Source organism: Pygoscelis adeliae, unplaced genomic scaffold (genome assembly GCF_000699105.1).
Source record: "Pygoscelis adeliae isolate BGI_AS28 unplaced genomic scaffold, ASM69910v1 Scaffold120, whole genome shotgun sequence".
Classification (NCBI taxonomy): domain Eukaryota; kingdom Metazoa; phylum Chordata; class Aves; order Sphenisciformes; family Spheniscidae; genus Pygoscelis; species Pygoscelis adeliae.
Genome location: NW_008824032.1, coordinates 2,479,749 through 2,497,442, shown reverse-complemented (window position 1 = coordinate 2,497,442; position 17,694 = coordinate 2,479,749). Strand labels below are relative to the sequence as shown.

Here is a 17,694-nt window from a genome sequence, read left to right as displayed (position 1 = left end):
TGTTGGTCTCTTCTCCCAAGTGACAAGCGATAGGACGAGAGGAAACGGCCTCAAGTTGCACCAGGGGAGGTTTAGATTGGATATTAGGAAAAATTTCTTCACCGAAAGGGTTGTTGGAACAGGCTGCCCAGGGAAGTGGTTGAGTCACCAACTATCCCTGGAAGTATGAAAAAGATGTGTAGATGTGGTGTTTAGGGACATGATTTAGTGGTAGCCTTGGCAGTGTTAGGTTAATGGTTGGACTCAATGAACTTAAAGGTCTTTTCCAACCTAAACGGTTCTATGATTCTATTCTAGTCTAGTCTGAAAAGAACACAGAGGTAGGGAGAAAAGGGAGATACAAAAGGGATGGGTGTGTGGAGAGGAAAAGACAATGGAAATTATTGCAGCCATTTTAAGAAGTGCTGGGTTTTGGCTGGGGCTCTGGACTAGGAGGTTTAACTTGCATTCTTGCACTGCCTCCTTGCACAAGTCATTGCTTCTTGTTTCCATGCCTGTAAAAGCATCGGGAAGGATATTGCCTGGTATTACCCAGATACTGTGGGGATACTGGCCAGCACAAGATTTGTTCAGATACGACACACAGGTGAAGCGAAAGACTGAACAAAAGCAGGAAGCATGAAAGCTTCCTACTTAATGGGACAATTTCACATGCTACGGTGCTTTGCTAGATAAAAGACTTAAGGTGGAGAACAGTTGCAAGCAGAAGAAGAAATGGTTGAGGCAAGAGTTTACTAGGTTCAACTCTTGAAGGTATCAGGACAGGAGATGAAGTCTAGGCGTAAGACAGAGCAGATATAACAAATACCCTAAACAATGGGAAAACTCAGTAGTAGTGGTAGAGTATCCCGTTTGCTTCAAAAAAGCTCGCTTTACACCAGTGTTTGACCTGCTGCTTTCCACTGAAGTTAACATGTTTATCCCTCTGCATTCTGGTACAGGCTCTGAGACTCAGAGCCCACGGGGCGCTTGGTTGAAGGCAGCAGATGGACAGTGGAAGGCAGCATCACTTAAAAAAAAACTTTAAACAAATCATGTACTCTGCCAGCTTTAGTCCCAGACAGCTGGTGTGACAGGACCCCTAGATGGCCTGAGGGCCAGCTGAGTCTAGCAAAAACCAAAAGATCTTCTGTGTAACCTACAGGTCCTGGTGTGTACATCACTCTCAGCCCTGTGTGCGGAGGTGGTTGCTTCACACGAAACCTGTCAGAAAGAGAAGAGAATTAGTTTGCCAGAAACTGTTTCAGGCAGGCAGAAGGGCACTGCTGGGAAGCAGGCCGTCTGCTCTTCCTCTGCTTGTGCAAACGACAGCAGAATTTTTTTAGCTCATCCTTCCTGTCACAATGTACAACTTGGGCTACAGCGGTATTCCTGGGCTTCTAGCCAAGGCTCAGGTTTCTAACAAAAAAAACCAAAGGAGCAGATTAATGGGCCAAAGTAAGTCTCCGAAGAGCTCATTACACTGCCTGGTCCTTCCAACAAAATGTGAAACATCAGCATTCTCAGCCTGCATACACAAAGGAAGCTGAAGTACAAATTACATCTTCTTGGCCAACACCTGTGGGCTGCACACCCAGAAGTCTTTAACAGTCTTTATTTAATGTGCTTTGCTACGATTCTATTGCAGAAGGCATGATACTGGTATAAATTTTGTGTAAATAATCCTCTTTAATTTCACGGTACCCACTAAGGCAGTAGTTTCACTTCATTTCTCACTGATTGTTTCACATCTGTGCAGTCCTTTTGTGCATGCAACTTCCACTGTTAAGAGCTCTAAAGATCATTAGAGCAGATACGACCTCTACTTTTGCATGGCTCTGGACTTTATCCTGTGATTTTCATTTCCACCTGAAGAACAGCTACCAGCATGCACTTGCACCAGAAGCTGTTCAAGAAAAGGCAGTAAAAGAGGCATTCCTAGTATATGGCTCCATCTTATGGAAAGCTCTGGCAGAATTATAAACTGGCTGTCAGAATTCCTGCACTTTCGCTGGAGTGCTGGCTGTTATGAGAAACTGGACTTGATTTGTGTCAGGGTGTCCCAACATGTTCAAGCTATGGTATGGACACTTTGGAAGGCACATAGTTAACTACTGACCCTGTCACAGAAAAGTTTTCGCTTCAGCATGATGCAGACATGGCTCAGAATTGCCCACCATTGGCCCTACCTCTGCCCTCAGCATGTTCTGCTGTCATTCAGCAGCTAGTCACTTAGCTCTCCTCTCAAAACATCTAGTAAGAGGTTTAAAAGATAAGCTAGATTTATCAGAATCATGGTGGTATTTTCCTTGACTGTCTACATATAGTGCCCTGGCATGGGGGGAAAAAAAAAAGTAATGTGCGCATCTTGAGCTCTAGGATGTTGGTATGTTATCTGCTGATTTATCCTGGCATGCACCATGATGCTTAAATGTGCATTAAAGGAAAAAATGTCTCTTTGAGGCCATATCTAACTAGGCTGATCTAAAAATAAAAAATATCTCTGCCATCCATCCTGATGGAAGGAGCTGTACAGTAGTCTCTCAGCTGGTCTTGAACAGATTTCTAAAGTGCCTAGTTGGCTGAGTACTCACAAGAGATCATGGTGATCCCAGCAGGGTCAGTCTCCTGTGAGCTCCTCTTTTGATGATCACTAGCTACCCCAGGAGGAACAACAACAAATGTCAGACATAAATGTTTGTGTTTATTTCATTCCAGCACTGTGGTACCATAGTAGAGGGATGCTGTGACCGCTGAGGTAGCGTCACTGTGACACCTCTTCTCAACGCTCTTTTTAAAGAGGCCCTCAGACTGTAGGTCACCTCATCCAGAAAAGGGAAGTTTGGCAGGTGTTTGCTCATCTGAAGAGTGCTCCAAAGAAACAGCATCCAGAAGCTGCAGCACATCAGGGCCATGAGACTTGCACACTCAAGCCCAAGAATGTTTAATGTCCTCCTTACTGTTTTCCTTAACCAGTGCTAATGTTGCAGGAAAAACCAAAGGCTATTTATCACCAGTGCCAAGACTAACTACCTTTTTAATGACCTAGACCAACATGACAGTAGGACGTTTATTTCCATGCTTTCAATTAGCCTCCCTCTCCTGGGACCTGTGGGTCTAGCAGAAAAAAGGCCCATATAACAGGAGTGGTCCAAGCCTGGCTTACTCTAAGTTTCTAAGAGAACAATATGTAACTGTCCATGAGGACAAATGGATGAGATATTGGCCTAAATAACAGCTTTCATTTAACTGCTAAATAAACTAAGAACCTCTCCAGCTGCAGGAGGTAATCAAGGATAGGTGGGAGTGAGAAGCTGACATTGGAAAACTTTGGTGGGAATAGCTATCTTAGAACACAGGAATTTAAAAAGCTTGGTTTTGGCTTTGGGGCTTTTGAGCCATCTGAAATCATAGAATCATTAAGGTTGGAAAAGACCTCTAAGATCATCGAGTCCAACCGTCAACCCAACACCACCATGCCCACTAAACCATGTCCCTAAGCGCCTCATCTACACGTTTTTTAAATACTGCCAGGGATGGGGAATCTACACGTCTTTTAAATACTTCCAGGGATGGTGACTCAACCACTTCCCTGGGCAGCCTGTTCCAATGTTTAACTACTCTTTCAGTAAAGAAATTTTTCCTTACATCCAATCTAAACCTCCCCTGGCGCAACTTGAGGCCATTTCCTCTCGTCCTTTCGCCAGTTACTTGGGAGAAGAGACCGACACCCACCTTGCTACAACCTCCTTTTAGGTAGTTGTAGAGAGCAATGAGGTCTCCCCTCAGCCTCCTTTTCTCCAGGCTAAACAACCCCAGCTCCCTCAGCCGCTCCTCATAAGGCTTGTTCTCCAGACCCCTCACCAGCCTCGTTGCCCTTCTCTGGACACGTTCCAACATCTCAACATCCTTCTTGTAGTGAGGGGCCCAAAACTGAACACAGTATTGGAGGTGCGGCCTCACCAGTGCCGAGTACAGGGGCACAATGACTTCCCTACCGCTGCTGGCCACACTATTTCTGATACAGGCCAGGATGCCATTGGCCTTCTTGGCCGCCTGGGCACACTGCCAGCTCGTGTTCAGCCAGCTGTCAAACAGCACCCCCAGGTCCTTTTCCGCCAGGCAGCTTTCCAGCCACTCTTCCCCAAGCCTGTAGCGCTGCATGGGGTTGTTGTGGCCGAAGTGCAGGACCCTGCACTTGGCCTTGTTGAATCTCATACAGTTGGCCTTGGCCCATCGATCCAGCCTGTCCAGGTCCCTCTGCAGAGCCTTCCTACCCTCGAGCAGATCAACACTGCTGCCCAACTTGGTGTCATCTGCAAACTTACTGAGGGTGCACTCGATCCCCTCGTCCAGATCATTGATAAAGATATTGAAATGAAAGCTTCCCACCAAGTACTGCAATTCTTGAAACCATCTGGTGGGATTATAACCATCCAAATGAAGCTATTCTGAAGTGACAAACCTTAGGTGGAAGCCCAAAAGCTGTAAGGACTTAGAGACCGTTGTTGCAGGCTCTCCTTTAAGCTAAAAAGCAAGGTACATACAGCACAGCTAAGGCAAGTGCAGTTGAGCAAACTGAGTGGGAGGAATATGCTTTGCCCTCTTTTCCATCACATGTATAGCACCTGGGAGGACAGGGGTCATAAGCACACCTGCCTGAATATCACTAAAGTAAGACCACTGGAACTGTGCTGGTGCAGGAGTGACTGAATGAACATATGTGCAGTCACTCAAAAGGGGAATTCGAGCACAGAACAGCAGTCACGAGCATTTTCTTACTGTATTTATATATTCTCTAAACTATGGCTGGGTAAATCTGTTAATTGTCATGCAGTGCAAGAGACAATCTGCTGGACTGGAGACCTAGAGATGGGCTTACTTATGCTCACCACATTGGAACACAGTGTGGTGCTATCTTGTCCCACACAGTGACAGGGGTGACACCGAGTAAGGGAAACATGCATAAATAAATGCTTGATTTCATCCTCATCCTCTGCTTGTTCCCAGTGTCATCACTGAAGCTGCTTTTCAGTGCAGCTAAAGACGTGGCTGCCTGAATACAGCTGTGCCCATTTAGATGGTCTGACTGGCAGCATCCAGTGGTATTTCCCAAAGCCAAATGTAATACTGGTTACCATGAAGGAGTTTGGTCCCTGAACCTGAGAAGTTCAGTTAAGAACCAGTAAATAATCTGCGATGGGCCAGGACTATGCATGCAGGACCTGCTGTTCCTTACTGGTTTCCATCTTTCTAATAACACTAATATGCAAATAATGCTGAAGTATTTCTAATATTATCTCCTCTCCTATATCCCGTCAGTCATTATCAAATTATTCCAAATCTAAAAATACCATTTGTTATCTCATGTTAATCAGATCAGAAGATTGACAATAAACAAGCAATGCATATTTAGACAGTTAAAAACCAAGGTGCTAAGAATTCAAACTAACCTTGAGAAGTTCACACCAACATTCTTCAGGATCACAGTGGCTGCATAGGTGCAGCCTTCCTTTAGTACTCCAAGTGTCACTCTGGGTGGAATGAGATGGAAGCCACTAAGATGCTGTCTTGTTGCAAGAGAAGATGTGTTGACCTTTCCTGCGACAGGATCTTCTATCTTTGCAAACAGAATTAAAATATTAGACAATAGATAAAGTTGGTGGCCATCAAGTTAGTTTCAGAGTTATTTAACCTACATTTGACCTCTGTCTACTCATCCTGAACAAAAAGACACCCTAATTTGAGTAAAAACTGAAGAAGCACTTTGAATATTGTCTGCAAATTTATACTGGTTTGAGTTTTCAGACATACTAAGCCATTGAGATGTATCAGGGGGAATGGGGGAAGCTCTGCTCTTTTGGAAATCAGAGCTTTCATGTGGGTGCCTGGTGCAGAACTATGCTTTCGGCATACGAGTTTGTCCGAGCAGTTGAGAGGAAAGGTACTTTTAGAATTGCCAGTAAACTTATATGTAAATTGCAGCTGCTATTCAGTAAACAGATTGAAAATACCTTACAGTATTGCTTCAGAATTTATATTTCATGCAAGAGAGATGACTGAGAGGATATTAATATCAACAAAAATGTTATTTTACCTTTTTATTTGGTATGGAGTTTGGTTGTCTCCCTTGGAGGGATGACGGTAATTTCACTTTCTCTTTTCTTGGCTGTCCTGCAGCATTCACCAGCAGACTCTGAACTTTATGTTGAAAGGGTGTCTTTTGTGATCTTGCAGCCTTGTTTAGGTCTGGGAAGGAAAGATTTCCAAAAGCACAAAAAGTGAAGCATTATATTCAGCCTAATCCTGAAGTTCTTGTTCAGATAAGACTTATTTTCTATAAAAGCATTTGATTAGCACAAGGACAGAAGAATTGGTCTCATTTTTATTTAAGATGTCAAGAAAGGCATTAAGAAACCCCCTAATAGTAGCAAGTAATTAAAATCTAACTAGTAAATAAAGCTGTACTATAATTATTAGAACTAATTAGTTGGAAGCATCTTGGTGGAAACTCGCAATGAAGATATAAACGCCTGTGAAAGTGATTTAAAAACAGAAGAGGAGGTACAAAACCCCAAACACTAAAATCAAAATCGAGGACATTACTATTCCAAAGGCATGCCTGCACTGCACAATGATCAGTTGTTCAGAAACACTCAGGCTGGTCAAGTCAAATCTGTATGTCCATATAACAACAAATTCCAGTCCAGGCCCCAAAGCAGTACAGCTCTGCCAGCATAACCAGTTAGGAAGTCCTGTCTCTGAGCAGGATTTATCGTCTTGAATGCAACAATTCATTCATATGCATGACATGTATGTTTCTGATTCTGGGCTTAAGATGGTCTTAGCTACCTTGTCATCTTTGAAATGTGCTCCACTGTATAATGTAGATAGATGGAGCATGGGGATGGCCAGAGCAACTTAGATCTAAATGCAGCTTCTTTTGCTTGACAGCCTAAGACACATTTAGCTTATTGTAAAGTCTGATAACTTCTGAAGGGAAAACAAAAGACAATTATGGTGGCTGTCTTCTCACCAGGGGTCAATCTCTAGATCAGCATTTTGTACTGAAGAGAATTGTTTTTTCTCAGTTTGGACTGCAGGCACTGTCTAGTTGGAATGCTAGGTCTGGTCAGTTAGTCATCGTGAGAAGGCAGAAATGTTATTTGAGAATAGCATCTTCTCTAGGTTCCCCCTCTTATTTCCAGACAACAGAAATGCAGGTGGTAGAGAGGGGCTTCCCACCTACACAGCAAATGACCCAGAGCTTATAAAAAAAAGTTAAGCATGTACGTTATGGAAAAAACTCTAGCATTTCTTGTTTTGCCTAAAGGTAAGCAAAATTTATGCTTTGGCATTAGAAGTTAGTGTAGTTTTGGCATCTCTCTCCACCCCCCCAAGCTGCTGTTCCTTTTATCACCTACCATGTGGCCCTGGAAGTACAGATTAGTACATCTGCCCTGAGGTCTATGGATTATGCATAAATAACAGAGGAAATTTAGCAATTTTGAAGGCAACAGCCCTTGCAGAGTGCCACTACTAGGAAAGGATACCAGTATGTGTGGAAGGGAAAGGAAGGGGAGAAGGGAAGCTGTAACTATGGGATGCAAGAATAGATTTTGCAAGTATGCACTGCCAAAGCTCAGCTGGTGTGGCATTATGTGGGAGCCAAAGGTTGCGGCTAATTAAAGCAGACTGGTGGCTCTCCAGTGGTGATCATCCAAGGCCGTCACCACAAGCAGATGCATAAACAGAGTGAACGACAGTAGACGTAGCAAGAAAAGCAAAACTGGACGGGGATGTTTAAATGGCAAAGACCATTTAACCACAGCACACTCTGTTCGAGAGTCTTCAGTTACAGGCCTTAATGAGCAGGAAAAATTGGCTTGTGCAATTTTGTTTTAGTAGAGAAATTACTTCTTGGCTTTGTCTGCAGTTCTACCATCCCCATCATCCCCATGTTGTTATAGCAGTCTCCTAGGGTGAAGGAGGGAATCTCTCCCATTAGTTTTATACCTCTCTCCATTTCTGCCAGTCTTGCATTCAGATGTATTCAGAATGCTGGACAGGGATAGGTGGATTTAAATTTCTGTTGCAAATATTTTGTCAAACGTTATAAGAAGATAGATATTGACCTGCTCGAAACTGCATTCTGGAAGGCAGCTTTACCTGTTGTGCTGCTGGAACCTTCATTTTGTTTGGAATGAGCCTGCAGCAGAAGGCCAGGTGAAGGTGAGGAATCACTCATGGTATCGAGACATTCAGATGCTGAAGGGAAAATAATGGAATACTGTGACAAGTGTTTTTCATGATCACCATCATTTTCATAAACACATGAAAAAAAAAAAATCACAAAGTCTTCGGCACTTTAATTTAGACAACTTTTGAAAGCTGTCTACATAACCATGAGAGCCTAGGTAAATTCTGCACTTGACATTTTGCTCCACTGGGCAACAGGGATCAAAAATGCGTATCTTGTGATTAGTCATTTATTGTTCTCTGGCTAACTGAGCAATAAGCCATAAAGGGCTAACAGACAATCCAACACAGGTCTTCTGGTGATTGCAATACGGTGATTGCAAAATGAGGAAATACGGGAATTAGTGGGTGGCTGATAAGGCCCCAGGGAGGACTGCTTTCCTCATATGATCCTTTGCTGTGTAAGACTTTTAATCTCACTATGTGATTTCAGTAACTTGTCAGGGCTACTTTTCAAACAGAACTGACGTATTCCTTTCAATGCTGTAAAGCTGAAACCTAAGATGATGGTTCACTATTTCACTGCTTCCTGTTATCCTGTCACTGCTTTCCTCCTGTATCCTCCAAACTATCCTTAGCCTGCGTGTTTCCTATTCCATATCACTTTTGCCCCAGTCCCCAAGCCCCTCTTAGCATTGAGTTTCAGAATTCCATCTCCCTTTTTTTTTTCCTACAGTCATATTAGTCTTTTTCTAAACTTGGCCTCCTCGGTTCTTGCTCATCCACCCCTAACTATTGTTTATTCCATTTAAGTTTTTCTTGAGCATTTTGCAGCCACCCACCCTTCCTTCATAGCACAATTCTTCAGATTTGCATCCAAAGCCTATGGTGCTTCCACATTCAGTGATGTCTGCAAAGGCTCCTTTAACACACAATATAGAAGTCTCATAGACCACATTTATATTAGTGGATTAAACAGGAACATTCCCAGATACTGGAACATGATAATCTATACTGTTAAACTGGTAGAACACTGGCAAGATATTGACTGTGCCACCTATCAGTCTCCCCAAACCTACTCTCAGGTACACAGGTTTTGGCCAGGGAAAAGGCCATTTTGTTTTGGGAGGCTGAATTTACACAGCCTGCTCCATACTGGTGGATCTCAATGTCAGGGAATGCTGCTGGGTATGTTTCATGTATCAGAATAGATATAGCCATTGTGGTCCAAGCAGTTCACGTGTCAAAATGACTGGGAATACATGGGGTCAGATAATGTAATCTTAAATTTAACTACAATATGAAATGAGACAACTGGATAAAACAATAAAGAAGATACTAAAATGTTACCAGACAGAAGAGCTCAAATTACCTCTACTGGGTTTTTTGATCATCTCTAGAGGGAAATTCCCACTTTTTTTTTTTTGAACTGGAGGAAGTTCCATAGACAGTGCTTCCACATCAGGAAACTAGAGAAAAGTAAGAAAGAGGGCTTAGGTCTCCCAACTAAATGCTTAGAAAAAACCCAGCAGACACCTCCACCCCTCTTTTCATTCCCCCCCCCCCCCAAAAAAGGAAAAAAAAAGAAAAGGGGTGCAAAGGAAACAAATACGCAGAACCAAAGTGGTAACTATAAAAAATATATGTAAGTATACCTCAGATTCAAAAGTACATTTTTGAGTATGCTTTATGCACTTACAGCATTTATTAGGTGAGATTACAACAGGAAAGTTCCCAAGGCCACCTTTAACCCAGGAGGGTTAGTCTTACTAATTCCCTCTCTAGTTAGCAGAGAGAGATTTTTGAGGGTAAGTGAAAAGACCCGAGCTTCAGCTTCCGCTCTGAATCAGACGCTCTCCGGAGTTTATGCAAGGAATCTACAGAGTCTGTACTCAATAAACATATACCACCTCCAAGATATGTTTTCTTTGACAAGGGCATATAATTCCCAGTGTTAATTCTGCCACAACTATCCTCTGTAATGGTTTCTTGAGATAAATTGAGGCTGAGATGTAAACCCATAACTGTCTTTGTGGGAGTATGACAGAAACTACCTGGCCTAACACAAACTCATCCCGTTTTCAGCTACATCACCTTTTTCAGGAAAAACTCCTTGCTGAATTCTGATTCAAAATATGGAGGAATTATCTTGTTTCTTATTGCCATTAAGGACTTCTTTTCTTCATCAAGTTCTTTCCTAAGAAGTTTTTAACGTTGTTGGTAAGGAAAAGAAAGAAAAAAGCATTATAACTGAGTTAACCCAGTTTTTCTGTCTGAAAGATTGAGGAATGGAAGAGATAAAGGCAAGTGGCATTTTTTTTTTTCTGGTTAATCACATCGAGCGGTATTCTTGTAATTGGCAATTTTATCAGTGGCAGATCAAGAACGGGCTGGTCTGGCATGCAGAGAAAATGTCCTCCTCAGATACTGATTTATGGAGGAGCTGATCAAAATGCATATTGGCTGTGGGCTGGCTGCTACAAAGAGCTCCTCCCTCAAAACATGCTCCAGTTCTCTAAATCTTGTGGAACACGTCTGAGACTGCCAACAGTGTCTTTCCAACAAACATTTAAATCTGAGAATTGGTATTTCAGATGCATTGCTAAAATGTATAATACAAAATTAATCAAATTTCCTTATTTTATCACAGAAAAACTTGATGGCTCTGTGGATACAGAAAAAGCTATTCAAACTTCTGAAGGTAAGATTCACCAGAGTAAGGACTGGTTATGTTTTCAGCTTGATGTAGTCCAGTTTTACACCACTATAGTTTCACTGGCTTGCAGGGTCTAATATCAGCTATGAAATTATCACTCTTAATCATATTGAGAGTTTTGACACTGGCTTTAGAGCCAGAATTGCACATGATGTTCTTGGGTGCTGGTTACTCAGACATATATATTTAAAGTCATTCTTTAAATAGTATGTAAAACAGTTGTAAAATGCTATATTAAAATATAAATCTGAAATTATAAAAGTTTTTTTTTATCTCATGCAAGTCAGAAAGTAATTAAGAAGTAGTATGGAAGAGTAATTAGTGTTCAATTGCTATTTAACCTTTCACAAAAATGAGAAAGAAAAAGCAAGTTTCTCATCATAATATTAGTTCATCACCATTTCAAGTTACTCTGTTTAATCTAAGAAATAATGAATTATCTAAATAGCTGTCAATATAATTATTTTAATTGGATGTACATTACTGATAACTTTCTCTATGTTAATCCTAGTTCATATATCAGGTTTTCTATTTCTACATAAATTAAATGCATATTTTTAATTCTTTAAATTTAAACAGTCATGCTTGGATTACACTGAGGAATTTGACATTCTATCAGCTCCACAAAGCCCTTTCCTCTAGAACTGAAAATGATAATGGTTTTAATGCACAATGCTTAAATGAGAAGTTTTTGTGTGGTACGAGAGAATTATATAATTCAGCAATATAATTATTTATCTCCATAGAATAGAAGTCTGTAAATTTACTTTCCAAAAAATCATATTTTTCTCTCAATTAATAGTGGCTTTGAGATTACTTGTATTTTTTTTTTTCAAACGCTTTTGTGAATTACCATATCTGCAGACTGAAATCCAGTGACTTTTGATTTACACCTGAGCAGAAATTCTCCTGAAAATTCATCTGATTGTGAAATGTACATTTTTAGCCATATATGCTGTTTCAAAGCATTTATATAGATTTTTTTCTTGAACTCATCGAACAGCTTCACCCTTCATCAGTGGGAGATAAAGGGCAATTTTTTTTTAAACTTGAGAGCAAGTGAAGTAAAGGGGATTAGAATTAAAGTCGAGGGTCAGCCTTAAATACAACTTTTAGTGTTACAAAGTTTTTTATGTTTATACACATACACACTTCCTCCTGTAAAAGCACTTCTAACCTGAAGATTATAGCACCTGCCTCAGAACTCCCATGAGAAATACTTTACAAACAGAAAATTGAGATACAGGTAATTCCTAAAGGAGAATATTCAAATGTGGCAAAATGCGCCTTGCTTTAGTAAGGCATTGATTTTTACGATGACCCTAATCTTAAGCTCCTTCTTAAAGATGAGTTTACTTACTGTCTACATGTTTTACCTCCTAAAGTGTCCTTGGAAATGCAGCTGCATGGTGTAAACCATGAGTGTATCCTGCACTTTACAGTGCACTCCACAATGAAGTGGGGAGGGAGAGAAGCCTCAACAATCAGGTGAGGAAGCAGTGGACATGGTAGGCAAGCAAAGGGCCTGGGGTGATGTGAACATAAGGGACATCACAATCAACAAAACAGGGCTGAAGTAGGGGCACACCAAGCATATGCATGTAAATAAGGAAATCCCTATGGCATGGCATTATGGGGAATCAGCACGGCTGGGTGCCTCTCTGAAATGCCTGTACGCTACTGCATGCAGCACAGGTAACAAACAGGAGGAATTAGAAGTCTGCATGCACTCACAAGGCTATGACCTCATTGAGATCAGAGAGAAGTGGTAGGATAGCTCACATGACTGGAGTGCCGTGACAGATGGATGCAGGCTCTTTAGGAAGGGCAGGCCAGGAAGGCAAGGAGGGGAAGTTGCCCTGTATGTAAGAAAGCAGCTGGAAAGCATGGAGCTCTGCCTGGGGATTGGTGCCGAGCCAACTGAGAGCTTATAGGTTAGGATTAGTGGGCAGACCAACATGGATGACATTGCGGGTGTCTGCTATAGACCAGCTGATCAGGAAGAAGAGGTAGATATGGCCTTCTTCAGACAACTGGAAGAAGCCTCACATTCATAATTCCTGGTCCTCATGGGGGACTTAAGCCACCCTGCCCACCACTGGAAAGCAGCTCTGCAGAGAAGGACCTACCAGTCCTGGTGGACACCAAATTGAACGTGAACCCAACAGTGCGCTCTTGTGGCAAAGACGACCAGTGGAAACCTGGGCTGGATGAGGAGGAGTGTTGTCAGCAGGCCCAAGGAGGCAGGGAGGTGAACCTTCCCTTCTACTCAGCACTAGTGAAACCACATGTGGAATACTGTGTCTGGTTCTGGGTTCCCTGATACATCGAAAGACATGGGCTTAAAGAAGCAAGTCCAGAAAAGGGACACAAAGATGATTAAGGGCTTTGAGGATCTTTCATATGAGGAGAGGCTTAGAGAGCTGGGACTGTTTTGCCTTGAGAAGCTTTGAAGCACCACCATGTGATAGACATGTGTCTGGGGTTCTATTTGAAAAATCAGCCGGGATTTGTGGAATACCTGAATCTTAACCTAAAGCAGCAGCATTTTAAAATATTAATATAAATTATTTTCCAAGCTGGTGGCAGAACCGGAAAACAGAACACAGGACTTCTGACTTCAGCCTTGTTTTGAATAGCATAAGTTAACAGTAACACTGCTAGTTTTGAAAAGAACGAGAGAGACTCAAACCATCCATTCGGCGTTTCTGTTGCAGAAAACACCCCATTATTTGCTAGCAAACCACTGAACCATTACCCAAGACCTCAGGAACAGTCTTTCCAAAAACAGACTTAAGTTGGCTCTTAAAATAATTAACTTCCTGTCCTACTAATACTATTACCTGTACTCTTCTAGTCTGCTCTGCCACTTGGACACTGGTGTTACTCCTTCTGGGCTAAATGACCAGGGAAGAAAAAGAAAATGAGAAAACTAGCATGATGTTTTATAAGCACAAAAATATTTAGAAGATAACTCTGGAAAGACAATGCTTTTTATGAGACTATTTTATAGTAACATCTCAGGTGACTCCTCACTTGGACTTGTATGGTTTGCAGCAAAATTGTTTGCTCATATCTGCATTTTTATTATATTACTCAATCAAGAAACCCACAAAATCCTTTTCAAACAAACTTTAAAGTATCTTTGAGATAAGGAAAGAAGAGGCACAGAGGGACAAAATAATCATAGGAAAAGCTAGTAAAACACTGTGATACAGATCTAGAGATCTAGGTCCCGGTCCTTAATGACAGTAAAGTACATTGCCTTGCCTGTGCGCTTGGTTCCATCCTTTGCGTTATTTACATTTGTATCAGTTCTCACTGGTCTGTCCTACCTGAACCTCTGCCGTTGCTCCTCTCTTTGGGTGGTGATTGTCTTCTCTGTGTGACACTGGCGATAAGAAGCCACTGCTTGTTCATATAGCTCAGTTATGTGAGCTGCAAGATAGAGTATTATTGAATATGCACGTTCTGCTAAGCACTGCTAAGTGTTACGAATAAAAACCATAAAAGGATATATTTTTAATGCATCTTTCTGTCACTCGATGAAAACCTAACAGTTTCTTTATTACTAGGAGGGAAGAGGCAGAAAGAACTTCATTCCAAAATCAAGCTCGGAACATTAACAGATAGGAAATTAATTCAATTCAACGTAGGAAGAACCAGTAGCAGATTAAGTTTGTGCCCCTACCCTGCATTTCCTGAAATATCTTTATGTTCTTTCAAGATACAAATCAAATGCCAGTGAATAGGAAAAGTTGCTGACATTCAGCCACTTTCTGACTGGGGAGCAACACTGCAGGTCTCTATCTCCAGCTGAAGAAAATAATGTGGGCTTTCAGGGACCTTTATTACTTTCAGCTTACTTAAGTTGTGCTTAATTGTGGCTGCGAAGCAGCCATAATCAACATTCTCATGGAAGGAACTACTAGTTCAATATGTATAATGGAGAAAAGCCAATCTTTCCATATTTAAGACTGTGACCAGCTTTGGGGCTTTACTAAAGAGTTTCCCTGTCCTCTGAGATCTTCTATAAAAATGTGTTGCTTACTTCATGCCTCACACCTAAACTATGAGTCCAAAGAAATTTCCTTGGTTGAAAATAAATTTCCATGGGAAAATTTAGGAGATCTGAGTATTTAAGAGATATGATCCTATTTGATTATGACAACATCTCTTAGTGTTTTGGGAATTATGTAATTGCAAACTTCAAAATTAGTTTTTTGTTTTGTTTTGTTGTTTTTCTTTTTGTCAACTTTTTCACCATAAAACATCCTTTTATTTTCCTTCTTTTTCTATTTTTGCCTATCTTAAAGAGCTGCTTTTTCACACTATCTTCTTCATTAATAACGGTATGTTACAAGTACACCTCCATTTTAATTATGTTTTTAAATCAGGAAACTGTGTAGCATGCATTTGTTCCAGCAGTTTCAATTTACTTTGCGCAGTATGCTTTTTTTAACAAGCAGAAATACTCTTGACAAGGCAGGAAGGGCAGAAAAATAACACTTTAAAGGCTAGCATCACTATGGGCTTGAATACTATGGATTTTTTCTATGGAAAAGTCTTATGGATTTTAAAAGAAATAAACATTTTAATTTTTATTTGTACCTATTGAAAACATTACTAAATGTTAACAAGTATCTTACGAAAACTTCAACAGAAATACACAAGGGAAAACTAATACCCAATAAAAAAAATTGTTCCATCTTTCCCTCAGGCAAGGTTAATGTAACCAAAACACATGATCGTTTGAGATCAGATTTTCAAGTGTAATAAATGACCAGGACTTATCCAGTTGCTTTGAAAAACTTGTCTGAAAATTTGATACGTTTATAAAAGTAACCAAGCACTGTCAGAGTTCTTATGCTTAAGAAAACTCAATACATGTGGAAACATGAGTCAAAATGCCAAATACACATGCCTAAATACAGGAACTGTTTTTTAGAGGTACTGAATCATTGATGCTAACAAGTTCTAATCACCTGTGAAAATCACACAGAAGCATGTACCTAGCACATAGATGAATTCACCTTTATGTTCCTTCTTTAAAAATAATACTACAGTACTTAAAAACTTACTATGATATTTTACAATTTTAAAAGATATATATTCAATTTTTATTACCTCTATCACTGAGATTTTCAGTTGACTTCTCCCAGTTAGGGAAGGACTGCAATGAAGAAGGAGTAACTGTGACCATGTGAGAAACAGACCTCACAACAGCAGCAATCCTGTTCAAAGGATTTCTACACTAAACAAGTGTTATCTTGTTACCTGAGAATGTGACTACAAGAATGGAAGTATTTCAGTGTGTTAGAAAACATAAGCTGGTGAAAAAGGACTTGAAGTACAATTTCCCTGGTCTAAACAGGTGTTTCCTTCTTGATGACCTACTTCACAGATGGCTTCGTATTTTATATGGTTGCTGTTTATTACATCAACTAAGCCAGTTCATATTCAAACTCAAATCCTTCTGCAAAGGGTTTGAACCAGATCTAAAACTCATGGTCACAACAAGAAGTCAAACAGGAAATATGTTCAGGAATTTATAGGCTTCATTACTGGGGAGCTCTCTTGTGGTTGGTTTACAGTAAAGTGTTTGAGGGGTAAGAGACTCTAAACTAAGCTGTTTCCTTTATTCTTATGCTGTCCCTGAAGCAGTTAACTGGAAACCAGAGTTCCTGTGACCAGGCAGTCTAGGTTCTAACAGAGCTGGGAAACAGTGGAGACTTGGGAGGAGTGCGACACCAATTCCTGGGTCGCAGCAGGTCCACATTGAGGCTCTACTGCTCAGAAAAATAGCTGTCCAGTGTGAAATCTGTACTTAGAAATGTGCTTATGGTAGCTGGTACAACCAACAATAGTCACTAGACAAGTCCATTGGAACTGAGCAGCATGTGAGACTCAGCACCTGGATCTCATCAAAACAAATAAATGTCTCCCTAGAGGATAGAGGCAGATGGAGTCACTGACAGATCGCTTCTCTGTGTTCCTCTTTCCAGAAAGGTTGAGAGTTCCTTCCTGTTTTTTTGCTAGATATTTCTTTACTCTCTTTTTAAAACTTGTATGTCACTTGAAAGTACTAAGCAAGAATATATACAGAAGTTTGTAATATAAAAAAATAGGCTTTAGTTGCAGCAAATGAAAATGCTAACTTGGCTAAAAGTTTCAGAGACAAATTCTAGAATTACATGGGATTTTTTTAAGCTTGTAAGGAAAAATAATAGATCTATCCAGAAAGCTAGGAAAAGGAAATTAACAGCATTTAAAGCTGGAAAGATCTCATGCCTAATGTTTTTGCATGTTGAGACAAAGTTTAAAAGGTAGACTCTAACACTAAGATGATGTTTGTTTGCTAGAATACACTCAATTCGAAAGGTGGATAGATCATCTGGTAGTGAATATTCAAACTAACATGGCTAGATCTTATTTTTCAAATGTCAGATTTTTTAATTCAGTATGTTTGAATTCACTATATGCTTGTTATTTGACTAAATGGAAATAAAAGTATTTCTTAAATGAGACTAAAAAAAGAAAATAGTGTTTAATAACTACTAAAAATCTAGCTTGTGAATCCACATCATGCAAGGTACCAAATGAAAGGAAGCTGTAGGAAACAAATAATTTAAATAACTGAAATAGAGCAAACTGATCACTCTTTACATAAGATGTAAACAGCGTTTCTCTCATTCATCCTAATACATCCCACCCACTTTTGCCGCTTGAACTTTTCTAATGTTTTTTACCACTCATCTCCCACTAACCTCACTGTTTCCTGACTGCTACCCCAAGTCCCT

General features: G+C 40.5%; 1 protein-coding gene across 1 annotated transcript in view; it reads right to left on the bottom strand.

The window, feature by feature from the left end:
- SPAG17 (sperm associated antigen 17) overlaps window positions 1-17,694 on the bottom strand; it is a 309,464-nt gene that overhangs the window by 7,782 nt on the left and 283,988 nt on the right. The window contains exons 36-44 of the mRNA XM_009330177.1: window positions 16,022-16,067; window positions 14,230-14,332; window positions 13,738-13,791; window positions 10,273-10,375; window positions 9,551-9,647; window positions 8,149-8,247; window positions 6,077-6,228; window positions 5,433-5,599; window positions 1,143-1,203 (exon numbers count right to left, since the gene is read on the bottom strand). Of these exons, the coding sequence (XP_009328452.1) occupies window positions 1,143-1,203; window positions 5,433-5,599; window positions 6,077-6,228; window positions 8,149-8,247; window positions 9,551-9,647; window positions 10,273-10,375; window positions 13,738-13,791; window positions 14,230-14,332; window positions 16,022-16,067 (882 nt within the window). The remainder of the gene's footprint in view (window positions 1-1,142; window positions 1,204-5,432; window positions 5,600-6,076; window positions 6,229-8,148; window positions 8,248-9,550; window positions 9,648-10,272; window positions 10,376-13,737; window positions 13,792-14,229; window positions 14,333-16,021; window positions 16,068-17,694) is intronic.